The sequence below is a fragment of the Canis lupus genome, chromosome 9, assembly GCF_011100685.1.
Source record: "Canis lupus familiaris isolate Mischka breed German Shepherd chromosome 9, alternate assembly UU_Cfam_GSD_1.0, whole genome shotgun sequence".
Classification (NCBI taxonomy): Eukaryota; Metazoa; Chordata; class Mammalia; order Carnivora; family Canidae; genus Canis; species Canis lupus.
Genome location: NC_049230.1, coordinates 2,644,103 through 2,670,086, shown reverse-complemented (window position 1 = coordinate 2,670,086; position 25,984 = coordinate 2,644,103). Strand labels below are relative to the sequence as shown.

Below are 25,984 nucleotides of genomic sequence, written 5' to 3'. Positions count from 1 at the left end.
CCCCCTCCTCCACCCCCCGCAGGAATTCCCCTCTCCCTGGGAGCGCGCCTCTCGACTTCCGGGGAGCCGGGTCACTCCTCCCGCAGGGCAGAGGCGCCCCTGCCACCAGTCCGCTTCGCTTTAGCAAAAAAGGCTTCAGCGCAGGACGCAGGACGCGGGGAGGTCTCCTCCCCAGGCCTAGAGTGTAAGTGGGGTGGGGGGGGAGAGGGTCCAGCCGCCTCCCGAACCCGCCAACGCTCCCTGTGCGCTTGTCTCAAACAGCGGAAAATGCACCTTCAACATCTCCATTTAATATTTACATTCAAGCAGGTAATAATTGGAAGCTTATAGTTTAGACATTTCTAGTAGCAGCAGGTTCTAGAGAGCTCGTTTAGCCTTTAAACAAACTTTTTTTTTTTGCACATAGAAACAACACATCCATGTGTACAGTATCAAAAAATATATACCAACGTTACTGGTATTGCAGTTCCAGGAAGGGGAGGAAATGAAATCAACCGAAATACTGAATGAACAGGAAGAAAGGGCAACAGAAAATAGTTTGTCTGATATAGAATATAACATGATCTAGAGGAAACTCCATAAATCTAGGTTTTTATATTTCAATATATAAATACCTACAAATAAATATATATATATCAGCCCGAAGGGGGTGATCGGGCCTTTTGAGCTCAAACAATACATTTCAATAATAACACCACGTACAAACGGGAGTAAAGTCTGCACTTGACGAGTTAGCACGGTTAAAATATAATACTATAACTCTGCGACCGAGGCGCGCGGCTTCCCGGTCAGTCCCGGAGGTCCACGATTGGGGGGAGGTCCACCGCGGGGACGGGGCCAGTGGGGGGCGAGACCCGCAGGCACCGCGTGGAAGGGGCCCGGGGGCGGCTGGGGGGCACACCCCAGCCCGGAGCGAGCCGCGCACCGCAGAGAGAGGGGCACGGATGGTGCGGCTCCGGGCGTGCGCGCACCGGGCAGGCCCCGCAGCTCCCGCGGTCGGCGAGAGGAGGAGCCCGCCCCCAGGCACCAAGTGCTAAGCCACCCGCGGGGATGGCACTTCCCCTTCCCGAGCCTCCAGCTACACCGTCACGTACTCCTTGAACGTGACGGTGAGGCAGTTCGCGGTGACATCGGTGATAATTATATTCCCAAAGAAGGGTTTGAACTCGCTCAGCGGCTCCTCGGGCTCGTCCTGGGCCTCAGCCAGAGGCTTCTCGGCTGCGGCCACCGGCGCAGCTGCCACGGCCGCCACCGCAGCGGGCGCCTCGGGCTTCACCTGGAGGGCGCTGGGGGGCTCCCCGGCCTCGCCGCGCGTCTTGACGCAGCGCAAGTCTATGGGCTCGTCCAGATCCGAGTCCAGCAGGATGACCTCGGGCTGAGGGAGGGTGGCGGTGGGGGGCACGTCAGCGGGGTGCTCGGCGGCCGGGCTCCCCCCCAGACAGGTGGGGGTGCTGATGCTGCGCGCCGTGAGCCGCTTTTTGCAGGGCTCGCGCTCGCCGTGGGTCTCGGAGAGGCAGCGCTTGCGCGCGTGGGAGAGATTCAGGCCGACGGCGTGGTGGTGGTGGTGATGGTGGTGGTGGTGGTGGTGATGGTGGGAGGGCGGGTGGGAGCTCCGGGCCGGGTCCCAGGCCAGCAGGTCGGGCTTGGTGGTGAGCTGCAGGGGCTGCTCGCCGAAGGCCTCCTTGGTCGGGGACAGCTTGCGGGAGCCGGCGGCGTCCTGGGGCTGCGGGTCTCCGGGCCCCGGCGCCTCCTCCTCCCTCCTCTTGGCCGGGGCCTCCGCCTTCTTCTCCTCGGCCACCACGGCCTTTTTGAAAGTCCTGTCGGCCGGGGGGTGGCGCTCCTCGGCGGCCCGCTTCTTGTGGCTGGGGGAGCGCGCCTCGCCCTCCGCGGCCTCGCCGGACTTGATCTTCACCGCCTGCATGCCGTTCTCCATGTACTTGCTCATGACGATCACGATGCGCCCGTTCTTGTTCTTGTTCTTGACGATCTTCATCTTGCCTCCAATCCCGTTGCCCGTCACTGCCTCTTTGGGGGCCGGGGTCATCCCGTTGGGGGGGCCCTTCTCTGAGCCCTTGCCGGGAGCCCCGGCCGCACCTGCCAGGGGCTTCACAGCTCCCAGGTAGCCCTTGGCCCCCGCGCCGTGTGCCCACTTGTCGGGCGGGTGGCTCTTGGCGCCCAGGTCCGGGCAAGTGGGGCTGGGCGCCTCCTTGTGGCCGCCCTGGTACTGCAGGTCGTACATTTTGGGGTCGGGCTGGTAGGGGTGGTGCTTCTTGCTGTTGAGCTGGTAGTAGTACTTGCCACTCTTGCCCGGCGGTGGGGGTTTCCCGGCTCGCTCCTTGCTGTGCGGCTGGTACTGGTGGTGCTTCTTGCTGTTGAGCTCGTACTGGTGGCCCTGGCCCTTGCCTTGACCGCCCAGCTCCAGCTTAGAGCGGTTGTCTGCCGATGAGTCCTGGAGACCAGTCAGCACGTTGGAGCGGCGGGCAAAGGTAGGTACCTGGGGGAAGGGGGCGGGAATGCAAGGGGCAGGTGAGAAAAGAGGGCTGGGGCCAGCCCAGAGCACACCCAGGGCATCAGGAGTGTCCCAGCCCCACTGCAGTCAGCAGCTGCGTTATAGGGGCAGTGTGGGGAGGTCCAGCAGGAGGGAAGCGGAGTTGGGTGCCCCGGAGAACAAGGCGTCCTGCCTTCTGGGCCTGGAGGCAGCTCGGGTGGCAAGGTCCAGGGGAAGACTAATGGACAGGCCGGGGCCCACCGAGTATATTCACCTGCACTACCAGCGGTTTGGGCTTCGGCCCTCTCTTCCGATACCCCATCAGCTGCTCCTGCCGTTCCCTGGGGGGGTGGGAGGGAATAGAGGGCAGCACTGTTAGCCTCAGGGGGGACCTACGCCCCTGCTAGGATCCGACCTGCCGTGACGCCGGCCCCCCACCCCCTTCTGCGAGCAGCCAGGCCAGCAGGACCCAGAGGGATCAAGAGCTCAGGGCAGAAGGTCGCCTGTGCCGCCAGCTGGGCGCCTCGGTCAGGTCCCAGAGCCCCGTTCTGCGCCCGCACCCACCCATCTCTGCCCCAAGGGTCCTCCGCGAAGGGCTCCCCCATCTCTGAGATCTGCATCTGAACTGCCCCACCCCCCAAGCCTTGCCTCTCTGCGGGGCGCCGGGGAGGCAGCAGCTGGGCGCTAGGTCGCCAGCACGGGTGCCAAAGCCTTGGGCCCGTGGCCCTGCGCCGAGTGAGGTGGGCGCGGGGGTCCAGGGGATGCACACAAGCCCGGCCGAGGTGTGCGCGGAACACGTCCCTCCCAGTCAGAGGCACGGGATGCTAATGACCTCATTAAGATTCAGATAACGAGTGCCGCCGGCAGAAGGGAGGACTCGTTTTCTTAAAAGCCAGGCACTAAACAGGGGGAGGGGCTGCGTCCTTGTTTACACGGCGGCAAATGAGCCAATTAGGGGCTGGGGGCGGGGGCGGCCGCGGAGGCCACGGCCCGGCCAGGTTCGCAGCCACCTGGTGAACCGGCTCGGGGTCGGCCTGGGCGGGGCGAGGCCGGGGCGGGGCGAGGCCGGGGCGGGGCGCAGAGGCACCGCCTCCGGCCGCGCGGGGCTCCCAGCTCCCAGCCCCTCGACTTCCCAATTAATAAAGCCCACCAGAGGTGGCGGCCGCCTGCGGCCTGGCGGGGTAAGCCGAGGCTGGGGGTCAGGCCGCCCGGCACTGCCCAGCCTTCCGTGGGAGAAGGGGGTACCTCTCCAGCGTTTGCCAAAGTTGCAACCCGCTCCCGGGCCCGAAACTGGCTCTCCGGCGACCCCAGGCGCTCCCCCCTGCTCGTGGGCCAACCCAGGGGAGCTCCGCCAGGCCCGGGGGCCGGGCCGGGGGCCTGACTGCAAAGTTGCGTGGCATTGCAACAGCCTGCGTTTTAATTCTTCGGGGACCCATTATGCAACATGGCATCAGCCGCTGACATGGTTACAGGGTGGTGAGCTCCCAGGTGGAACCGGGGCAGGATCCCTCCTCGGCGCCCCCCCGCGTCGCGGGAGAGCAACTTCCCCGCCGGTGGCCTGCTCCGAGGGGCTAGAGTTGACAGTTTTAGCGCCAAACGCGCCACAGGAAATAATGCAAAATAAAGGGGGGAGGGGGGACGGCAGGCCGCGGGGTGGCCCGGCTCCACGGTCGCCTGCCGCGCCTCCCTTGCTCCCCGCGCGCCCTTCCCCCCTCTGTCCTCCCCGAAACAGAGAACCACAGCCACCGGCGGTGGGTCCAGCTGCAGCAGCTGCAGCATGACAAGCATCTGTGCGCACAAGGATGAGCCCCTGGTTGCAAGCTGCCCCTCCACCACCAGGCAGCTCCCATCCCACACCCTTTGGGCCAAGTCCCCCCTGCCCCGAGGATGGGGACCCACACCCACTGAACGGCGGGGGCGGGGGGTGAAGGGCACCCAGCACCAGACAGAGTCTACTGATTTGCTTATCCCCAGCTCCCTGGGGCTCGGAGCTTGCTGGGGTAGCGGGTAAGGCCTTGTCAAGTTTTCTCCAGCCCCCAACAGGTTAAGTTCAGTTCTGTGACGTCCGGCGGTTTCACAATGCCAGCTCCCTCGGAGCTGCCCGGAGAGGTGCTGGTGCCAAGCGGCCAGTGGCTACAGGACAGGAACACCTAGGCTCCGGGGGTGGGGCCCTAAGGTGGCCCGCGAGGGGGGCCCGCGGGGGAAGGGGGGCGGTGGTGGCCAGAAGCGCCTCCAGGTCTCCGGGCAGCGGCAGGGCCACCCGCATGCACCCTCCTGGCAGTTCCCCCCAAAACAGCAGCCTCGCCTTCTCCGGCCCCGCCCCGCCCCCACCCGGGCTGCCGCAACCGCCAAGGACGTGGGTTCTGAGGAGCGGAGGCCGCAGTCGTGCCCGTGCAGGCCCCTCCAGGCCCTTCCCCTCTTTCCTGCTGCTGCGTGGTCCCCTCTCCCATTCCCATATGCGGTCGCGGCTGCTGGGGGACGCTCACCTGTTCTGGAAGGCGATCAGCAGCCGGGGATCCAGGATGTTCTCCTCGGGTTCCCACGTGTTATATCTTGCAAAGGAAAGGGAGGGGACACGGCGTAAAAAAACCGAGCCAGCTCTGCGGCCTCCAGGTGGGGAATGACATAAGGCCCTACTCTGTCTTCGGGAGCGAGAGCTCTGTAGCTGTGCATGTGGGGGGTGGAGGGGGGGCTGCTGCAGGCCTGACACGGTCCCCGACAGCCAGCCCCCCAAGTCAAAATAAACACACAAGGGCAGGAAGAAAGGGGAGGGATAAGAAAAATGAAACTAGCAGTTTATTTTGCAGTTGTCAAGAATTTTAAGCATGTCCCCGCGACATGTTCCAAAGCCACTTTGCTCACCAGGAACCCTGCGTGCAAAGCAGCCGAGAGGCAAAGTCGCAGTCCCCCTCCTCTCCCGAGTCTCCGCGAGGGCTTCAGCTGTTCTCCATTTGACCCCTAATCCGATCACCGTCAGCCAAGCGCCCCCCCCACCCCCCCGCCGCAGCCCTGCAGCCCGGTGTCACCGGCAAGCACCCCCAAATACACAGCAATATAAAAATACGCCTCTGTGTGTGTGTGTGCGCGCGTGTGTGTGTGCGTGTGCCTGCGCGTCTGTCTCCATCCGGTGCCTTCGCATTTCAAATTAAAAAAAAAAAAAATCCCCCACCAAAAGCGCCGCAGTGACAGTCCCCAACATTTTCTGCCTTTTTTCTTCCTCTCCCCGCACCACTAGGAGGGAAGAGGCACACCATCGCATTTTCGTCGCTTTTTAATTTTTTTTTTTTTTGGTTTTGCAATATGGAGCCGTTCGGTGGAGGGAAGGGGGAAAGGAGCCATTTTCTGCTGCACATCAGTCAGTGCCTGCGCCCGCCCTCCCTCCGCCGGCCTCCCCGGCTCGGCCCCGCGCCTCGCCAGCTCCTCCGGCTCCTTTTAGCGCATAAATTAGTGATGGCATTTCCCGGAGAGCGGAGCACAACGCAGGGCGCCGGGCTCGGGCTCGGCGGCTCGGCTTCCCCAGTGCCTGCCACCGACTTCCCCACCCCCTCCTCCCTCCACCCTCCACCCTCCACCCTCCACCCCACCTCCACCCCGCCTCCCGTCCGCTCCCCCCACCGCCCCACCAGCGCGGCGGTCCGGAGCCCGCGAGCCCCGCGCCGCGGCACCCGGCGCCCCCGCCCCTCCGCCGCTACTTACTTGGGGGACCAGCCTCTCCATTTCACCAGATACTCCACTCTGCCCTGCGGGGGGAAGAGACAGCGCTCCATCAGCTTCCGCGGGATCCCCGGCCCCGGCCCGCAGCCTCCCCACCCCCTCCCCGCCTCCTCGCGGGCCGCTCCGGCCGCCGCTCCCCGCCGCCTCGCCGCCGCCCCCGCGCCCGCGCCCGCGCCGCCCTACCTTGCGGATCCGCTTCTTCTCGATGCTCTCCACCGCGAAGACGTGCTCGCCAACAGCTGGCAGCTCCATGGCCGAGCCGGAGCGCGCCGGGGCGCGGGCGGCCGGCGCGGCTGCAGACGCTGCTAGCTCCTGCCGGCGCCCCGCTGCCGCCCCGGCCGAGGCGCCCCTCGCCCGCCGCCGCCGCCGCCGCCGCCGCCGCCGCTCTCCCGGCACAGCCCGGCCGCCCGCCGCTGCCCGCGCCGCCCCGACTCCCGGCTCGCGCTCGCTCAGACAACTGAGCCCGGGCCGCGGCTGCACAAGAACTCATGCAAATCCGGACGTCAGCGGGCGGGGCCTCGCCGGGCCCAGCTCGGCGTCAGGGGGCGGGCCGCGGCCGGGATTGGCGCAGCCGGGCCTACCGGAGGCCCCCGGCCTGGGCGGCGAGGGGGGGTGCGGGGGGGGAGAAGGAAGGACGCGGGAGGGGGCCGGAGGAGGAGGGCGCCGGGGAGGTGCAGGGGGAGGGTTCGGCGGCGGGCCGGGGAGAGGGAGGGAGCGGGACCCGGCGGGAGAGGTGTGTCGGCTGGGGGCGCAGCGCGGGTGGGGAGCGTGACAGGGCCGGGATCTGCACGGCGACCCCTCCCCGCAGCTCGGCGCCTGGGCCTGCCCCTCCGCCTCCCAGGCTCGGTGTGCACCGCCCGGGGACCCCCCGCCGGGGGCCACGGAAGCATCCACCGCAGTTACCAGTTGCACAGAATTGCGTCATGTGCAGACCCGGGTGGGGGGGGGGAGCAGCCGGCAGGGGGCGGAATCGGGGCCGGGGCAGCTCGCGCCCCCCACCCTGCGTGCCCCGCCCCGCCCCCCCCAGGCCCCGGGCATTTAGGGAGGCGAGGCGCCGGGCGAAGGAGAGAACGGGGTTCGCGGCAGGCACAGCGGGCAGAGGACAGAGGCGCAGCCAGGCAGGGGCCCTAGCGCTCCAGGGCCTCACCAGAGGGGGCCTCCGCCGACTCCGAGCCGCTCCCCGTGCACCCGTGGCGCTCTCCTTGGTGGGGCAGAGGCGGGAAGTCTGGTTTGCAGCAGCCACCCCTCCCGCCCCCCCCACCCCGCGGCCGAGCGGGACGAGGGGACGACCACAGAGGGGGCGCAGGGGATGTCCAGATGTGCTTCGAGGGCCTCGGGGCCTCGGTGGCGTCCCGGGAAGGGCATCGTCGGAGGAGGCAGCGGGGAGGGCCGCGCAGAGGTGTCGGCGGAGCGGGGGCGCATCGAGGCCGCGCAAAGGGGAGGTGAATGCAGTGGCCGGGGAGCCCGGCGCCCGTCCCGACTCTGCCGGTACCCCCCCCCCCCCGCCCCCGCCCCGACAGCCGGCCCGCCGAGGCCCTCCCGACGCACAGTGTGAAGTTTAGCACCTCCGGCGGCGGCGAGACGGCGCGTTCGGCGTGCCGCTCCAGCGTCCGGCTGGGGGAGCTGCTGCGCCCCACGCGGCCTCCCGGAGCTCGCGGGGGTCGTGGCGAGGGGGCTGCGGGGCGCGGGAGGGCGCAGGAGGGGCAGGGCGCGTTTGCCCCGGGGCGTGTCGGGGCCCCCGCTCCCGGCCCCTGAAGGACTGGGAGCAGGAAGCTTGCGCAATCCCTTGGCTGAGCGTCCATGAAGAAAGAAAAAGAGCAAAAGCCGAGCGAGAGTGGAACGCGCGAGGGGGGCGGGCAAAGAGCCATCCGGGTCTTGGCTCCCGCCCTGACACACGTCCCAGAATGCCGGGTGGGGGCTGCGCGGGGGCGCGGGCGGCCGGGGGAGGGCCGGGGTGCTGGGGCGAACCCCCAGGCGTGCTCGGGGCCGGCGTTCTCGCAGGAATCCGGGAGCAGCCTGGAGACAGTGTGGTGCTCACGAACGCACACGTTGACTCCACCATTCCGCCAGCACCTCGCAGCTCCAGCGGCGGTGGCCGCTTCTGTGGCGATGTCGGCCGCTGCCCGAGACGCCCGGCGTGGCTCCTCCCTGCCAGTGGTTCTGGGAGTGGGGGGTCGTCTTCTGGCGGCCCGAGACAGGGGCTCCTGCTGCAGTGACTGCTCTCCGACAAGCCCGAGGCACAAACCCAAGATTCCTCGAGCAGTCTGGGCGGGGTGGGGGTGGCGCGCGGCTGGGGCGGTCAATGGGGCCGCTGCCCGCTTATGGTCCTCAAGGGGGGGGGCTCCCGGGGTTTATAGAAGCTGGGGTAGGCGGAGTTTTGGGGAGGGGGGACCCAGGGAAAACGTTTTCCTCCTGTGTTTTTGGCTTTTCTGATTGTCCTGGCCAGGACGAGGAGCTCTCGGGTGGGACACCTTAGCCGAGGAAGGGGAAGGGTCCCTGGGGCTGGCGCGGAAGGGATGTCAGTGCCAGGGTCACCGCCACATGTAGACCAGCCGCCAGGTCGTAGGCTCTTGCAGTCGGCAGGGAGGTCTGCAGGACCTTGTCCTGGACAGCCCCATCTTCCCGGGAGGGGCTGAGCTTCCCGACACTCCGCCTGCCCCCCTCACTAGAAAATCCCCTGGAAAATCTGTCTCTAGTGGGTGTTTCCGCGCCATCCTGCTCAGGCTGCTGCAGCCTCTGCACCGCCAGGGGCGTTGGACTCCGCCCTTCTCCACCCGCTCTGCCCGGCACCTCCAGGCGGGCGCTCCAGACCTCGGGGGCCATGCGTGGCAGCACCCGGTGCCCCGACGGCCACTTTGCGCAGGAGCCGGGCTGGGCCTGGGGCCCCTGGCAGAGCTGGGGAGGAAGGGCGGCTCTCTCCGGCCAGTGCAGCGGCATCTTTTCTGCAGCCGCCCCTGTGGCTGAGTGAGCAGCAGCCAGGCTCCCCAGACGGCAGGAGGGGACGCCCCCAAGCTCCTCAGAAGCCCCGGGAGTCCCCTGCCACCCCCGCGCCTGGCCTTTCTGCGCCAAGTGACCGAAAATACACAGGCGCTGGCAGAAGGTGGCAAGTCACCCCTGTGCCCCGCTATTTATTTTATCCCCGTGGAGGGTGGGTGGCTATGGAGAGAGGCCGACTCCCAGAGCCCCAGTCTCACCTTGCCGGCCCTAGACCACCCCTCACCTGCCAGTGGGGTGTGGGGAGCGGCTCAGGTCGGGGAAGCATCAGGGGGCTGCATGGGGAAGGCACAGACATAATCTGGGGGGTGCGGGAGGAGGGGGGGCACCCCGCAAGAGTTCCCAGCCCCTCCTGGAAACCTCTGGAACGGCCTCCCCTACCATTCCACCCCCTCGTGGGCCCCTCTGAGGGAACTGAAGGGGAGCGGGGCCCAAACTCGGGATTCCCAGAGCCTTCGGCTGGGGCCCCTGCCTCCAACTCCAGGATATCCCGAGCCCCTCGGGGAACCCCGGAGAAGGGTCGCAGGTCCGCGCTTTTGGTGCTGCCCCCTTCCAGTCAGGGACGGAGTGTGCCCTGGGGCTGCGCTGAGGGGCAGAAACCCTTCCGGCGGCATCTCAGGCTGGGGCCCCTAGGGGCCCCCAGGGGCCCCAAGTGAGGAGCATGCGGTCTGGCCGAGCCACAGCCTCCCTGCTGGAGGGGAGAGGGTCCGAAGAGCAAACCCTGGAAAGGTGGGAGTCTCTAACGGCCCTGGGCCCGAGGGTGGTAAGAGTCTGGGTCCCTGAGGGGCCCCAGCTACCCCAACCCGGGGGAATAAGCAGCTTCAAAAATCTCCCAGAACGCTCGCTCTCTGCAGGGAGTTGCCACCTCCCGCCCGCGGGGCCCAGGTCTGAGTTCTGCCCGGAAGGGACCGCTGGTGACTTTCCCGGCCAGTCCTGGGCCAGGCGAGCTCTCAGGCTGCGGTGGCTTTCCGGGTCCCGGGAGGTGGGTTTCAAACAGCCGGGGGAGAATTTACTAGCACGACGACTACAAAATCCACCCAGGCTTTCACAGGAGCTCCCTTCTCTGCTCTGCTCCTAGCGGGGGAACCCGCCCCTGACCTCAGCGCTGGCATTTGTGCTTTTGCCTTTTGAGCGGCCGCTGACCTGGCGGGCCGGTGCGCAGGGAGGGGGGGGGCAGCAGGAGAGCGGCGGGGAGGCGGTGCGGGAGCCCTGCACCCTGCACTCCGCCCCCGGCACCCTCTTCCGAGGCTCGGCTTTGTTCCTAGGGCGCCCCTCCGCCCTCCGTGTCCTCACCCCCCAGTCGGTCCCCTTTGTTACACCGCCCGCGAAAGGTCGGCATTCCTGTGGGTGTCGAAAGCCCCGACGCCCCCGCGGCCCTGCGCTGCTGGGGGCTGAGGCTGGGGCGCCAGGTGGGAGGGTCCGGCCGGGCGCGCGGGCGGGGCAACGGGCCCGGCGCGCCGCGAGGTCGTGGCCCCGTGGCAGGTCTTGGGCATCCCCGGGGGCCACAGGGCGCCCGCGGGGCCCCGTCTCCGGCTGCGGCCCGCGGGGGTCGCAGGCGCAGAAGCCGGAGGAGCAGTGTGGTGCGACGTCTGCCGGCCCACCCCTCCCCGCAGGGCCGCCTCCCCTGGCCCGCCCGGAGGAGCCCACCCGACCCCCCGCCGCAGGCTCGGTGGCGGGTCTCCTGCCGGCCTGGTGATGTGCGCCCCCGGGATCCATATTTCAAATGTGATCTTTGGAGCTGCTTCCACCGCCCGCCGCCGCCGCCGCGCGCTCACAACGGCCTCTGCGTGCTGTGTGTTTTTCATTTGGGGTTGGTTTGTCCAAGGTCTCCCCGCGGGCCTGCGCTGCCCGCGAGGTCGCCCCTCCAGCGTCCGCCCCTTGTGTGCTGCTCTCGGATGCCCCCGTTGCGCCCCCGGACCCAGCGGGGCCCACACGCAGGGCAGATTTCTTTCTTTCCTTTTTCCAAACCAGAGCTGCTGCAGCAAAGCCGGGAATGAAATTAAAATCGCCAGGCGGACCCCGAAGTGGTCGCCCGCCGCCGCGCCACCCCAGCGCGGCCTCCCCCCGGCCCCCCGCGCGCCCCCCGCCCGGCCTGGCGGCGCGCCGCGGGGGAGGCGCGCGCCCGAGAGGGTATTTGGCGAGGCGGGGAGGAGGGGGCGGGGAGGGGTGCCGGGCGCCGGGGCCGGGGGAAGCCGGGCGCGCCATCGCCCCCCCCTCCCACCGGCCCTGGAGTCGCGGGGCGGGCGCGATCGGAGCGGCCCGGTGCGCCTCCGCCTCCCCGGCTGGCCCGGAGCCGAGCCCGGCCGCGGCCCGGAACGGCGAGGACGCTGCTCGGAGGCCGCGTCCTGCGTAGCCCGAGCGGGGGAGGGGGCGGAGGAGCAGGAGCCGCGGCGCGCGTCGCCAGCGGCCGATCGATCCCCAGGGGCGGGAACGCCGCAAGCCCCGCTGGACCCGGGAGGGGGGGTGTCCCTGAAGGATCGAGGGGCAAACAGAGGGGGTGCTCGGGGATCCCGTGACCATGGGATGGCGGCCGGGAGGGCCCAGCCAGCGCACAGCTCGGCCTGCAGCGCGGGGCCCGGCCCGGGCACCCCCAGGGCCCCCTGTGTTCTCCATCGGGTCCCCCCATCTGGGCACTTCCGGAGCAGTGTCTGGCTGCCGCACAACTTGGTCTCTCCCTGTCCAGGCCCCCGCCCCGCCCCGCCCCCACCCCGATGACGAGGTCGTCGGACGTGATCACCCAGTCCTTACCCCTCACCCCGCCCTCCTGGGGCGCCACCGACATGGGTGGGGGTCCCCTTGGCACCGCCTCCGGAGAGATGCCCCGGGCCTGCCCGACAAGTCCCCTCCCCAACTTGCTCCGGACGGCCGTTTCCTGCGGGGGTGTCTGAGGACCCCCAAGGGGTTCCCTTCGGCTCCTCCCGGGGGGTTGGGGTGGGGGGGCCTGGCCGCAGCCTCACCTGCGGGGCCCGCGGCCCGGGAGGGGCCGGGGCAGGGGAGCCGAGGAGCTGCACCCGCCGCGCCCTCCCCTAGGGGGCGGGCTCCCCTCGGGCTGGCGGGCGGCTGGGGCCTGGGCCAGGGCGGCCCTCCGCGCCTCTCCTCCGGGACGAGGAAGGAGGGGCGCACGCAGGCGGAGCGAGCGGGGCGGGGCGGGGCGGGGGGGCCTGGCCCCGAGCCCCGGGCGCCCTGCTTCTGCCCCCCTCGCCCCCCCTCCCCCGCCCCTGCCTGCGAGGCCGCTGCTCCTCCAGCCGGAAGCAAGCAGACCCCGAGTGATCTGAGCCTCGGAGCCCCTGCACCGGGGACCAGGACTGACCCTACCCCCGCATCTCCGCGCAGCGCGGAGGGCGGCCTGTGCGTCCCGGAAGCGCCCCTTGCCCGCTGCCCTCCTCCTCCCACCGAGAAGGCCACAGGAGCCTTCGTGCATCTTTTTCTTTGAGGGTTTTCAAGGCAATCTCGGGTCAAGGGCCTCAGAAAGCCCCTTGCTCTGCTGTCAAAGGGCCAATAAGAAGCAAACCCATATTGCAGCGTCCATTTCCCCAAGACAGCCCAGCCAGCCTCGCTTAATGTAGGAATCCCAGCGGACAGGAGCCCTGCCACGGAGGCCCCACCAGGAACTCTCTTCCCTGGGGTTCACTAAGGAAAGATCGCTGTGGCTGACGGGTGACACCTCTGAAAAGTGTCCTGATACTTCCCCTAAGGGGTGCTTCCCTGGGTTGCTAAGTGGGAGGACCCTAATACCCCCAGAGATACCCCAAGTAGGAAAAAAGGGACCCCCCTCCCAGTCCTGGTCCTCTGATGGGAGCATCAACCTTCAGAATGGCCTTGCCATTCATTCTGCCATCTCAGAATGGTCCTGAGATTATTATTTTAAAAAATATTTTATTTATTTATTCATGAGAGACACAGAGAGATTGAGAGGCAGAGACACAGGCAGAGGGAGAAGCAGGCTCCATGCAGGGAGGCCGAGGCGGACTCGATCCTGGGTCTCCAGGATCAGGCCCTGGGCTGAAGGCGGTGCTAAACCGCTGAGCCACCAGGGCTGCCCAGTCCTGAGATTATTGTGTAATTTTTTTTTAAATTTTTATTTATTTATGATAGTCACAGAGAGAGAGAGAGAGGCAGAGACACAGGCAGAGGGAGAAGCAGGCTCCATGCACCGGAAGCCTGATGTGGGATTCGATCTCAGGTCTCCAGGATCGCGCCCTGGGCTAAAGGCAGGCGCTAAACCGCTGCGCCACCCAGGGATCCCCATTTCTGAGATTATTGATAATCACTGGAGTTCCACATAAAGTTCAGAATTTCTTTTTTCTTTTTTTCTTTTTTTTTTTTCTGGGCTCTGGTAGTCACCGATGGAGGAGGAAATGAGGTAAACTTAGTGGCTGTGTGCATGGGTGAGTGCGGGGCTGGTAAAGGTGCACGTAGGGCACGTGCAGGCCCACCCAGGCTGGTACTTTCTGGGCAGGGCCGCTCCTCCATCAGGCCTGGATGCCAGCCAGGGTCTGTGGTACTTTTAGGGATCCACAAAAACAGTCTAATTTCTTTTCTTCCTTTCCTTTTTTTGGTAAAAGCTGTTTATCTAAGTAATTGTGGTGAAATATGTATTAACATAAAACTTACCATTTTAACCGTTTTTAAGTGGCATTGAGCACATTCACATTGTTGGGCAAGCATCACCGCCACCAGCCTGTGCAACTTGGTCATCACCCCTAGCAGAGACACTGCTCCCCTTAAACACTAACCCTCCATCCCCCTCCCTCGGCCCCTGGTACCCGCCATTCCACTTTCTATCCAGCGAATTTGACCGCTCTAAGTACCTTATGTAAGTGGAATCCTACAGTGTTTGTCCTCGTCTGTCTGGCTTACTTTCCTCAGCATCATGCTTCCAAGGTCCAGCCCTGTTGTGGCAGGTGTCACAACGTCCTTCCTTTTTAAAGCTAAATACTATTCCATTGGATGTAGGTCCAATTTCTTCTAAAATCAGAAGAAAAAAAATCTTTAGGCCAAAGGCAACGGCTTCATATATAACCTTAATATGTTCTTCTTTTTACCAAGGCAGTTATAAACTCATTAATTTTTTTAAGATTTTATTTATTTTTCATGAGAGACACACAGAGAGAGGCAGAGACATAGGCAGAGGGAAACACAGGCTCCCTGCAAGGAGCCCAATGGGGGACTCGATCCCAGGACCCTAGGATCACACCTGGAGCTGAATTCAGGTGCTCAACCGCCAAGCCACCCAGGCGTCCCTATGAACTAATTTTTTTTTAAATTTTTTTTTTTTTTAATGATAGTCACACAGAGAGAGAGAGGCAGAGACACAGGCAGAGGGAGAAGCAGGCTCCATGCACCGGGAGCCCGACGTGGGATTCGATCCCGGGTCTCCAGGATCGCGCCCTGGGCCAAAGGCAGGCGCTAAACCGCTGCGCCACCCAGGAATCCCATGAACTAATTTTTTTAAAAGATTTTATTTATTTGATATGTATAGAGAGGACAGGTAGGACAACAGCAAAGGGAGAGGGAGAAACAGGCCCCCCAGTGAGCAGGGATTCCCAATGAGGGACTTGATCCCAGGACCTCGGGACTACGACCCGAGCTGAATTCAGGTGCTCAACAAACTGAGCCACCCAGGTGCCCCTATAAACTCATTTTTAATGCTTGTTTAGGGAGGAAGAATCCACAAAAAGACCATGGGCCCAGGACCCATGAGAAGTCCAGGAGAAGTTTCAAGAATGGCACCACTGGGAGGCTTGGTGGGAGGGGCCCAGCGGCTCTGCATGTGGGTGGGTGCACGTATGAGCCGCTGGGCTTGGGCTTGGGCCCAGCAAGCTGAGGGCCCAGCTTGCTCACCTGCGTATGTGCCCTGGTACCTGTAGGGGTCCTGGGGCCACCTCTGCTCAGGAGGGAAGACAGGCTTCTGTCCCATGCTGTTGAAATAAAACGCAGGACATAGAAAGGTCTTCCTTCCTTCCTTCCTTCCTTCCTTCCTTCCTTCCTTCCTTCCTTCCTTCCTTCATTCCTTCCTTCTCTTTCTTCTTTCTTTCTTTCATTTTCTTTTAAGAGTTCAGGTCTGCAAGGCTCAGACCCAGCTCCGGCTCTGTGGATTTCTCCCGGATGTCCATCTGGCCTGTGTCTGCAAGTTGATTGCCTGCGATTTGACAGTAATGATGATAATGGGGTGATTTTGTATTCTTTGACTCATTCGGATCGGAAGGTTCAGAAATGGACCCAGGCCTCCCCCTGCCTCCATCCCCTTGCTTTTGAAGCTGGTGACTCTTTAAAAAAAATTTTTTTTATACCAAAGACATGGCAGAGTCTCATGGAAGCAGATCCATATAGAGAAAGGGTCTTTCTCGTTTTTGAACCTATGGGTGATTACGGGTTTCCTTTCTTGGCCTGGTGATGAGGAACGAACGAGTCCTGCAGAAGCCAAGAAATATCACAGAGGACCCGGGGACTATTACTGCAGAGGTCTCCATGGGAGAGAAGCCTTTCTTGGAATTTCGCAAAACAGGGTTCCCGCTGTTCTGTACACGGGGCCGTGTGGGGGTCGCTCCCTCCCACCCTCTGCTGAGGCAACTTTCATCTCCTTCCTTGCTACCTACTGGTCAAGACGCATTCCCATTTACACTGAGCCTGGCCTCTGGCTTCTTTCTCCAAATAGGCCCAGACAGACAGACAGGCAGACACAGATACGATGCTGCAGCTGTGAAAGCCCCTGAACTGAGGGCGCCGTAGCCCCGGCTGGCTTGCCGCTGGCTTCTCAGCCTGACCCAGGGGGACCACTCCTGCCTGTGGCTCTTACACGTGGCAGGAATTAAGAAACAGCTCTGTGCTCTGCAGTGGGACCTGTGTGTGCGTGTGTGCGTGTGTGTGTGTGTGTGTCCCGAGCGGGGGGGGGGGGAGGGGGGGGGCATGTCCCAGCTCTGGGGCAGCTCTGGTCTTCAGAAAGGCAAGGTTGGTGTTTATGGACAGAAGTCCGCGGAACTGGTGCTCTGTTTCTGAGCTGCACGGATTATGCTGTTTTCACGTCACTCATTAGAAGCCTGGTTATTTGTAATTTAGACCCCCTTCCCCCGCCCCAGACTCAGACGCTCCAGCCGCACAGAGGAGTGCCCAGACCTGCCGCTGTGGGATCCACACGTGCACCTCCCTAGGGCAGGCTAGGGCTGAGGTCGTCCACGTCCATCAAGTCCAGCGGCAGGTAGGCCAGGGCTTTGTCGTGATGTTCCTGAGATGGGGTACGGGGGGCAGGGTCCCCACTGCAGGGTGGAAGGGCGGCTGCTGGCTGAACAGGAGTCCCTGTCCTCTGCTGGGGGCAGAGCCAAAGCACGGGGCCTCGCGCCTCCCTTGGGTCCAGCAACTCTGCTGGGAGGGGAGGGAGGTGTGCCTTTAAGACCAGGGGCGCGAGCGGAGAGGTGCTCCCGGCGCGGGCTCCAGGTTGCCAAGGTGAACCTGTCGATAGAGTATTGAACAGGCCTGTCTGACTGGCCGTAATTGTGTTTCCGAACAGCCGGCACTGGCCCTCCTTGCCCGTCCCAGAGCCCCGCAGACAGCGTCCGGGCTGGGCACGAGTCTCCCGGGACGGAAAGCTCCCTGCACCCCACCTCTCGCAGGGCGCCGTGGTCGCACGGACGGGTCTTCCCTCCCACACCCCGACTCCGGCTTGCGACCCGGAGCGACACAGAGAGAAGTCCCCTCCTTGGAACCTGACGTCCTCCACCCAGAGGTCAGCTCAGGGTCTGGCTGCCTGACCGCCTGCCAGCCCCATGCACAGTGGCCTGTTCGTCCACTGTGAGGGGCGAAATGAAAATGAAAATGTGTGGCCCCTTGTTCAAAAATCACAAACACCCTCAAGACGACGGAGCATTAAAGCAGGATGGGGGCCTTCCCAGCTCGGGCGCCGTGGGTCCGTGCAGGTGCCATGCCGCGAAGCTGGCCCGGTCCCCACCCAGGGCAGGTCGGGACCCGGTCTCTCTGGCTCTCCGGGATCCACCTGCCTTCCCCTCCAGTCTCTGCCCCACCCCCCATCTCATCTCCGGTCCCCGAGCCCACAAGTCCGGCCGGCTCCTCCAGCAGTCAGGGCCTCAGAAGAGGCCAGCTGTCCTGTTAGTCCTGTCATCCCTGTTGGGGGAGACTCTTGCGGTGGCCCTGTGCTCAGGTGGCCAGCTCCGGCCAAGATGACAGGCTCGTGTGGCAGGGGCAGTTAGAGGGGGGCTGGGGCCAGGCCGGCATGACCTCTCTGTCCCCAAGCCTGCCAGGCTGCTTCCTGCTGTGGTGCCTCCCCACTCCTTCCACTTCCTCCCGAACACCCGATGGAGCGTCTCTCCTCCTCCCTCCCTCCCCGCCCCGTGAGCCACCCAGTCAGACGTGTCGGGAACCCAGGGGTCTGGCCCAAGGACCCTCGGACCTGGCCAGTGAGGGCCGTTGGGATAGAGGACAGACCCCAGACAGGCTGGACACATACTGACCGTCAGCCTTCTGCCTTGAGGTGGCAAGAACACGTGTCATTAGAGCTAGACCCATCAGGCTTCTCTCGACCTTCCCACCTGCTACCTGGTGACTCCAGGCTTCAGTTTCTTCATCTGCGAAAAGGAGACAAGACCTCAGCTCAACACCTCCACCAAGGCCGCCGAGGCCCTGCGCGACCTGACCCTGTCACCTTCTGCCTTCCTCTCCTCCGGCTTTGCCCCTTGCCTGCTCTGCTCCAGCCACACAGAATCCCCAAACACTCCGGGCACACTGGGGCCTCAGGCCCTTTGCACTGGCTGTGACCATAGACTGGACTGATGGCTGCATGGTTCTCTCCTTCTCCTCCAAGTCTTTGCTCAGACGTTATCTCTCTCTCTTTCTTTCTTTCTTTCTTTCTTTCTTTCTTTCTTTCTTTCTTTCTTTCTTTCTTTCTTTCTTTCTTCTTTCTTTCTTTCTTTCTTTCTTTCTTTCTTTCTTTCTTTCTTTCTTTCTTTCTTTCTTTTCTTCTTCTTTTTTTTTTTTGAACTTGTTTTCATTTAGTGAACCTCCCTCCACGTGGCTTCCAGCTTCCAGGACACAGGCTCCCCCCTGATTTTCTCCTCGGCTCTTCTACTGAAGAATCGGGACTTCACGACGCCTGGCTGTTTGGGGGAGAGCTTTCCCTTTCCTACAACGTTGTAGGAGCCCCATCCCACCATGTCAATGAAAGGAGCAGCTCCACTCTGGTTTCTGACAGCATGTCTGCGCATTGACCAAGGCCTGCGCGTTTTTAAAGGTTGACAGTTGGGCAGGAGCCCTGGTTCCCCTTTTATAAATTTTTTATTTTTTTAAAGATTTTATTTATTTATTCATTAGACTCACAGAGAGAGGCAGAGACACAGGCAGAGGGAGAAGCGATTCTCCGAGGGGACCCTGATGTGGGACTTGACCCTAGGACCCCGGGATCACGACCTAAGCCAAAGGCAGATGCTCAACCTCTGAGCCACTCAGGTGCCCCGCTCTGGTTCCCCTTTAAGTGGTGATGCCTGGTGCCAACTTCTCCCAAGAAACCTGGGTGATATTCGTCAAAGTTGGTCCTGTGCAGGTGCATGCCACCAGCAGCACCCCCTGCCCCTGGCCTCCTGGCTGGTTCTGATGCTTGCCCACATGGCCGTGGCCGTGGCCCTGGCCCCCGTGGCCCCCAAGTTTCCGGGTCTTCCTCCATTTGGCTGGCATGTCGGCAGCCCAGACATGAGAGCTGGATGTCATCTTTCCAATGTGCTGCTCTGACCACACTACGGCCTGCCCCCACCCCTGTGTTCCCTGCATCCCTGGACTCTTTCTTGTAGCATCACCTTCACCTCCTAAGGGACAGGGCCTCTGTGATTGGCTGATGCTCCCTGTGTGTGTGTGTGTGTGTGTGTCTCCTGCTGGCATGAGTCCACAGGGGCAGGGTCCTGCTCACTTCCTTTCTCTGGTGTGTCCCCCATGCCTAGAACACGGCCTAGCACCCGGGCGATGCTCAGTACAAACATGTCGAATGGGTGTTGAATAAATACAACTTTTGCAAGCAGCAAGACAGGGCTGCCCCTGGCGTGCTGGAGCTGGCTCGTCCTGGCTCACGGGAACCTATGGCTCGATTTTCAGAGATTTTGCAACCTGGTTGTTAAACAGACATTATTAAAAATTCGATTATTTAAATTTAGACTTAAATAAATTACACTAAAAACAAAGGTAGCAAGTGCTCAAAACTCGTTTCATCCTAATGATTTCTTTTCTTTTTTTAAAAAGATTTTATTTATTTATTCATGAGAGACACAGAGAGAGAGGCAGAGACACAGGCAGAGGGAGAAGCAGGCTCCCTGCGGGGAGCCCGATGTGGGACCCAGTCCCGGATTCTGGGATCATGCCCTGGGGGATGCTCAACCCCTGAGCCACCCAGGCGCCCCCATCCTAATGATTTCATGCCACTGTATTAGTTTGGGGTTCTTGAGGGTGATCTGTCTCTTCTGTCTCTGTGTGGTGGCCATGGTGGCCACCGTGCATCTTGTCCCAACACTGACTTCAGTGGCTTCCTGGGGGCAGCTTGAAGTCAACCATGGTGGGAGCATTTACACCAGAAACATTTGCAAACACTGCAAATCGTGACTTGATTTTTTTTTTAATAACTAGCTTTTTTAAAAAAAGATTTTATCTATTTATTTATTCATGAGAGACACACAGAGAGAAAGAGACACAGAGAGAGAGAGGCAGAGACACAGGCAGAGGGAGAAGCAGGCTCCACGCAGGGAGCCCGATGTGGGACTCGATCCCAGGACCAGGATCATGCCCTGGGCCGAAGGCAGACACTCAATGACTGAGCCACCCAGGTGTCGCCATGGCTTGATTTTTTGTCTTGTTGATTGTCTAGACTTGAGACGGTGATGGAAACATGTGAATCATGCAGTTTAAATTATTTATTATTTTTTTAAGAAAGCTCTACACCCAGCGTGGGGCTTGAACTCATGACCCCGAGATCAAGAGTCACAGGCACTTACCGGCCCAGCCAGCTGGGCGCCCCGGTGCAGATTAAACATAAAAGTGTGCGGAGCCCAAAGCCATTACATAGTGAACAGCAGGAGAACTTGAGGAAATGCCCTCCCGCTATTAAAAACTCATCGGATTCAGCGCAGAAGCTGCTCCCGTCATGACGAGCAAGGCGCTGGACTCCCGCTCTCTCGCCGTCGTTTTGCCGGTTGGCTTCGGAGAAAGGGGCGGCCCACCCTTGGCCAGAGCCGTGCTAGCTCGACGTGCAAGCAGAGGCTGCCTACCGATCCAAGAGTTTGGCAAGAAAAAAAAAATCAATCACAGCGTTCCGTGAATCAGTCACTTACACGGAGTTTACAGTGAAGAATGTTGCGTATCTTATTATGATTTGTAGGTTGTAGGATGCACGTCCTTTATCAAGAACACGGACGTTTCTCTGTCCAGAGAGGGTTGTTGGCGCTGCTGACCGCTTAGCAGCGCCTCAACCGGGAACCAGCCCCGAGGGGGCCTTCGGATCCTTGTGAACTGACGGGAAGCATTTGATGGAATGAGGGGACAGCGCAGCCCTAGGGAGGCGGGGTGATGGGAGGAGGCTGGCCTGGGGCGCATGGGCGCCGGGCACGGATGCCGGCGGTGGGCGGGGGTGGCCTGGCCTGCTTCTGGGGCCATGGTGAAGGGGCACCCAGGCCCGTGGATGGGGAACCAGCGCCTTTGGTCACCCTACAGAGTCCCCTCCTGGGACACATAGGCTGCGCAAATCCCCAGGCTGCCAGCCCCTGCCCCCCAGGCATTGTCCAGAGGGCGAAGGGCTCCGGGCCCCTGGACAAAGGCCTCGTTCTCCTTGGGGGCTGCCCTGTGCTGCTCTCGCTCTGTCCTTCCAGCTGGTTAGGGGACCTCGTATCCCGGGACTGAGCAGGTCCACTCTTCCGGCCTCTGTATCTGCTAAACCCTTACGAGGGGCTGGTCCAACCCCAGCCCTGACCTTTTTGCTGGAGGAAAAGAATTCTCCTTTTGTTTTGTTTTGTTCTTTAATTGCATTTGCATAAAAGATGCTTCAGGCTGGGTGGTCAGAGAAAGCCTCACTGAGCAAATTACATGTGAATTATGACCCCCGTGTTGAGAATGAGCCACCACGGTAAAGATTGGGGTGGGGCTGGGGGGCAGCAGGTGCAAAGTCCCTGAGGCAAGCACAAAGGAGGTGTGTTCAAGGAGCAGGATGAAGGCGGGGGTGGGACAGTCAGAGCTGAGTGTGGGCAGGCGGTGGTGGCGCCCGCTGGAAAGGACAGAGATGGTTTGCCTGAGTGGCTGTGACTCGGAGTTTGCACTCGATCTGATTGATCTAATCGCCGTGGGAGGCCTCTGGAGGTTTTAAGCAGGGCAGTGGGGAGACCGTTTTGTGCTGGCTCGATGACAGGGTCAGGCCTGGCCGGAGGAAAAGTTCCCTGGATTTGCGGAGGCACCTGCAGGACTGGGGCTTCCCGGAGGCCCTCTCTCTACCCCGTTTCTTTGGAGGAGCGTCTCAGAAGTCCCCTCTCCCCTCTAAGCACATGGATGGGAAGATTCAAAGGCCGAAACCAGAGGACAGAGCTAAGGAACACGGACTCTGGGAGCCAGGCTGCTGGGGTGTGCGTCCCCCCAGGCCATTTACTCGCCCTGTGCCTCAGTGTCCCCAGCCTGAAAAGGAGGCTAATGATACCTCCTGGTAGGTAGTCCTGGAGGTGAACTGGATTGGCAGACACAGGGCTTTGCGCAGGAGTGAGGCACAGCGCCCGTTTGTTATTATAGTTCTTTTTATTGTTTTGTTTTGTTTTGTTTTTTTTCTGATCGGTGTTAGGACAGGGAAGCCCCCCCAGGCAGCCAAGCCTGGGTCAGGACCCCTGCCCAGGGTGAGGGCTCTTGGGGTCATGGGAGCTGACCACACCCGCTATGGGCTGGTGAGGCCTGAGCGGCACATCCTGTTGCTCTTTGGCAGAAACGGACGTTGTATGTGGTCCAGCTGAAAGTTGTGGACCTCCAGGAGCCTCACCTTTGGGGCGCCTGGAGTCCTGTTGCTCTGTGGATGGCCCTGGCCCCTGCTGGCCTTGATGGGTGATCCCTGGGGCAGGTGGAAGGCTTTTATCCTTAGTTTGGGGTCACCCTCCCCGGGGTCTGTACGGTCCCAGGAAGTCCTTGGTTCCCGGGAGCGAGCCTGTCTTCGCCTGGGCAGCCCTGGGAGGCTGAACTGCTGGTTGGAGCCACAGCCCATTCTGGGAAGTAGAGTCAGGATCGGGGCATCTGTGTCACCTGTTTCAGGTCTTCAGCTCACTGCATATGAAGAGGATCTTTTCACACCAAGCCCAGTGTCAGCCTTGGACACATGCGGTGGTCGGGGCGGTCAGGGTGGGCAGGCCGTGTCAATGCTCCATCCCGGGCTGGAAGAGCAAGGTGGGAGCTGCAGGTCCACAAGAGGTGGGCCAGGGAGCCCCGGCTCCAGGGGAGCCGCTCGCTGGCCTGTGGGAGGGCCCGGGATCCGCTGTGTCACGTGCCTGGGATGGCAGCGCGACAAGATGCCGTGCACCTCACTTTGAGAGATACAGCTCGTCCTTCACTTACAGGTGGAGAAACCGAAGTTCTCACTGGTCGTGCGGCAGCAGCAGGGATCCTGCCTCGGGTGGGCAGCCCCAGACGAGCCCTTGGCCTTCCCGCTGGAAGGCGTGCTCCGCGGGGCTCTCCCTCATTATCTGGCCCGTCACACCCATGGCCAGGCCTGGGAGGGCCTGGGGCTTGTGGGACAGTCTGGAGGGAATTAGGAGACTCTAGTCCCTGTTGTCGCAGAGTTTATGTTTTTTTTTAGTGTGGGGGGCAAACTGGTGGAATAGTAGCCCCCCAGACATGTGAATTCATTTGGAATAAGGGTCTTTATAGATGTAATTATGGTATGGATCCTGAGATGAGACCATCCTGGATTGGGGGGGCTACATCCCATGACGAGTGTCCTCATGAGATAGACAAGGAGAGGATCCAGGCACACAGACGTCCTCCTTGCATCTGCAGAAGAAGGCACAGGGGACAGAGGTGGGCTGGGGACAGCACAGCCACAGGAACCTGAGGGTCACAGAGGGGTCCTCCCGGAAAGCCGTCGTGGGCAGCACAGCCCCAGAGACGCCCTTCTGACTTCTGGCCTCTAGAACCCTGAGAGATTAGGCTGCTATTCATTTTAAGTCCTTGGGTTTGGGGTGGAGCTGGGCTCTGACCCTGGGGGTGTCGGCCACGAAGCCTCCTTTCTGACTGGTAGGAGAAGGGCACACCTGCTGAGGCTTGTGTCCCATTCGGTATTCCTGCCAGCCTGGAGACCTCCCTCATTGTCCCTTTTACAGGTGGGGGGGCTCGGCCTGGCCCTGAGAAGGTGGGGATTCACGGAAGGGGTCTCTCCTGCATGTGCAGGGTAAGACGAGGCAGTCACTACGTGGACGCCCAGCCTGTAAAATCCCCTCTAAGCACATGTGCCCAGAGAAAGGCCTGGAAAGATAGTCTTGGGGTTATTCTTGATCCTTCTTTCCTGCGCTGGGTCCCACCCTTGTCTCCAGATGCCTGGATTAGGGCAAGCGCCATAGCTCTGGGCTCTCTGCTTCTTGTCTTCCCTCAGGAATCCATCCCAAGTACCATTTCACTGCCCCTTGATGCCCAAACCTCCTGATCCCTCTCGGCTGGGCACCAAAGGCCTCCCGGCACCCACCTGCTGCCTGGCCCTTCCTCTTCTGACCCATACGTCCCCCTGCTCCTCTGGAGAAGCTCTTTCCCAGCTGAGCAGCCTCCCCACCGCACCCTTTGGGGTGCCCTCTCCCTGCAGGGCAAGGAGAGAGGGTACGAACGTGTGCGGAGCTCGCCCTGCATCCCAGGCCTGGCACGACCCCCTCCACTCCCACACGGGCTCCTCCTAAGAGCCCTGCAATTCATCTTATCCCCATTTCACAGCTGAGAAAACCCAAGCTCAGATGCCACCGAGGCAGCCTCCCACTGCTGCTGAAGGTCAGACTCAGGACACAAGCACCCACCTCCCCGGTCTGTGCTCCTGGCACTCGTCGAGCACCTACTGGGTGCAGGCACACTGTGCGCTGTGGCCAGCTGCCGCCTATGCCTGGCCTGAGCAACCCCTGCCCCCCACCCTGGGCTCTGCGGCCCCCCACCCCAGGGAAGACGGCGCCGCGCAGGCGTCCCCTCCCGGTGCTCCCTAGGTCCGTCCACACATCTGCAGCTCTCGTGTGACACTTCATCACAGCCATCGGATGCTGACGTGACTCTTTCATGTCCGGGGGTGCACATGCCTTATCTGTCCCGCTCCCCCATAAATTCCAGGCTGGCGGGGTCGTGCCTGCCGTTTCTCCATATCTGCGTCTGTCCCTGTCCCAGCAGGCGTGCAGGCACACACGGCCGTGCTTGGGGAGAGATGCATAAATGTGAAGGAGACAGTGAGGTTGGCCATGAGGCCTGGGTGTCACGAGGCCCAAGTGCATTTGTCAGGTGGCCATCACCCTTGTCATTCCACTCTCCCAATGGGCCCACTGGGACCGGGGATGCTCCATTATACCCATGACGAGGCTCTGGGAGGCCACCGGAATCGCTCAGGGTCCCTCAGCAGGTGGGAGCCAAAGGTGCCATGGAGCTTCCTTCACAAGGGTCGGGAGCTCTGGGTGACTTTCCTCGCTACCCTGAGGACAGCACTGTGCAGTAGAAATGTCACCCGGGCCTCGTCTATAAAGTTTTCTGGTGGCCGCGTTGAAAAAGCAAAAAGAGGGGCACCTGGGCGGCTCATGCAGTGAAGCGACCGACTCTTGATTTCGGCTTGGGTCATGATCTCCTGCTTGAGACATTCTCTCTCTCCGTCATAACAATTTTTAAAAGTCATTTTAAGGGATCCCTGGTGACGCAGCGGTTTAGCGCCTGCCTGTGGCCCAGGGCGCGATCCTGGAGACCCGGGATCGAGTCCCACGTCGGGCTCCCGGTGCATGGAGCCTGCTTCTCCCTCTGCCTGTGTCTCTGCCTCTCTCTCTCTCTCTCTGTGTGTGACTATCATAAATAAAAATTTATAAAAAAGTTATTTTAAGTGAAAAGAAGCAGGTAAAATTAATTTTAATAATATCTGTTATCTGTTAGTATCTAATATCTGTTGTCTGTCTTCTATATCTAAAATATTGTTCTAACGCATGATCAATACAAAATTATTTTTTAATTTTTTAATTTAAATACATTAACATATAATGTATTATTACTTTCAGAGGTAGACTTTAGTGATTCAGCAGTTGTGTATAATACATGCTGTTCCATCCTTAATGTCCATCACCCACCGACCCCATCCCCTCACCCACCGACCCCATGCCCCCACGCCCCTCCCCTCCAGCGACCCATTGGTTTTCTGCAGTTAAGGGTCTCTTATAGTTTGTCTCCTGGTACAAAAGTTATTAATGAGATATTCTACTTTATTTTTGTTGTTCGCAGTCTTGGAAATCTGGTGTGGATTTTGCACCTCTTCACTGGCATGCAACAGCCACAGGTGGCCTGTGGCCCTGACTGGAAGGCGGGTCTGGGGCCAGGGGAGATTCCAAATCCCAGCTCAGCAAATCCCTCTGAAGTCTGGCCTGTTGGAGCTCTAGGCTCTTTCTCTGGCTCATGTCCTGAGGGCCTGAGGCAGCGCCGGTGGCTGGAGCCAGCATCAGTGGTCACATGGGCATTTGTGTGCCCGGCATGTGGTCAGGACCCACATGAGATTTGGCAAGAGGGCTTCCTTGGGGCCAAACCAGTGCCAACTGAGAGCCCTGCCTCTAGCCCACCTCCTCTGGG

General features: G+C 61.7%; 1 protein-coding gene across 1 annotated transcript; it reads right to left on the bottom strand.

The window, feature by feature from the left end:
* Positions 1 to 268: 268 nt before the first annotated feature.
* On the bottom strand, positions 269 to 6,531 carry CBX4 (chromobox 4). The gene is made up of 5 exons (XM_038546388.1): positions 6,386 to 6,531; positions 6,185 to 6,228; positions 4,975 to 5,040; positions 2,763 to 2,829; positions 269 to 2,494 (listed from the first exon to the last, which is right to left on the bottom strand). The coding sequence occupies exons 1-5, from the start codon at positions 6,452 to 6,454 to the stop codon at positions 1,079 to 1,081; spliced, it is 1,662 nt and encodes a 553-aa protein (XP_038402316.1). The 5' UTR covers positions 6,455 to 6,531; the 3' UTR covers positions 269 to 1,078.
* Positions 6,532 to 25,984: the final 19,453 nt, after the last annotated feature.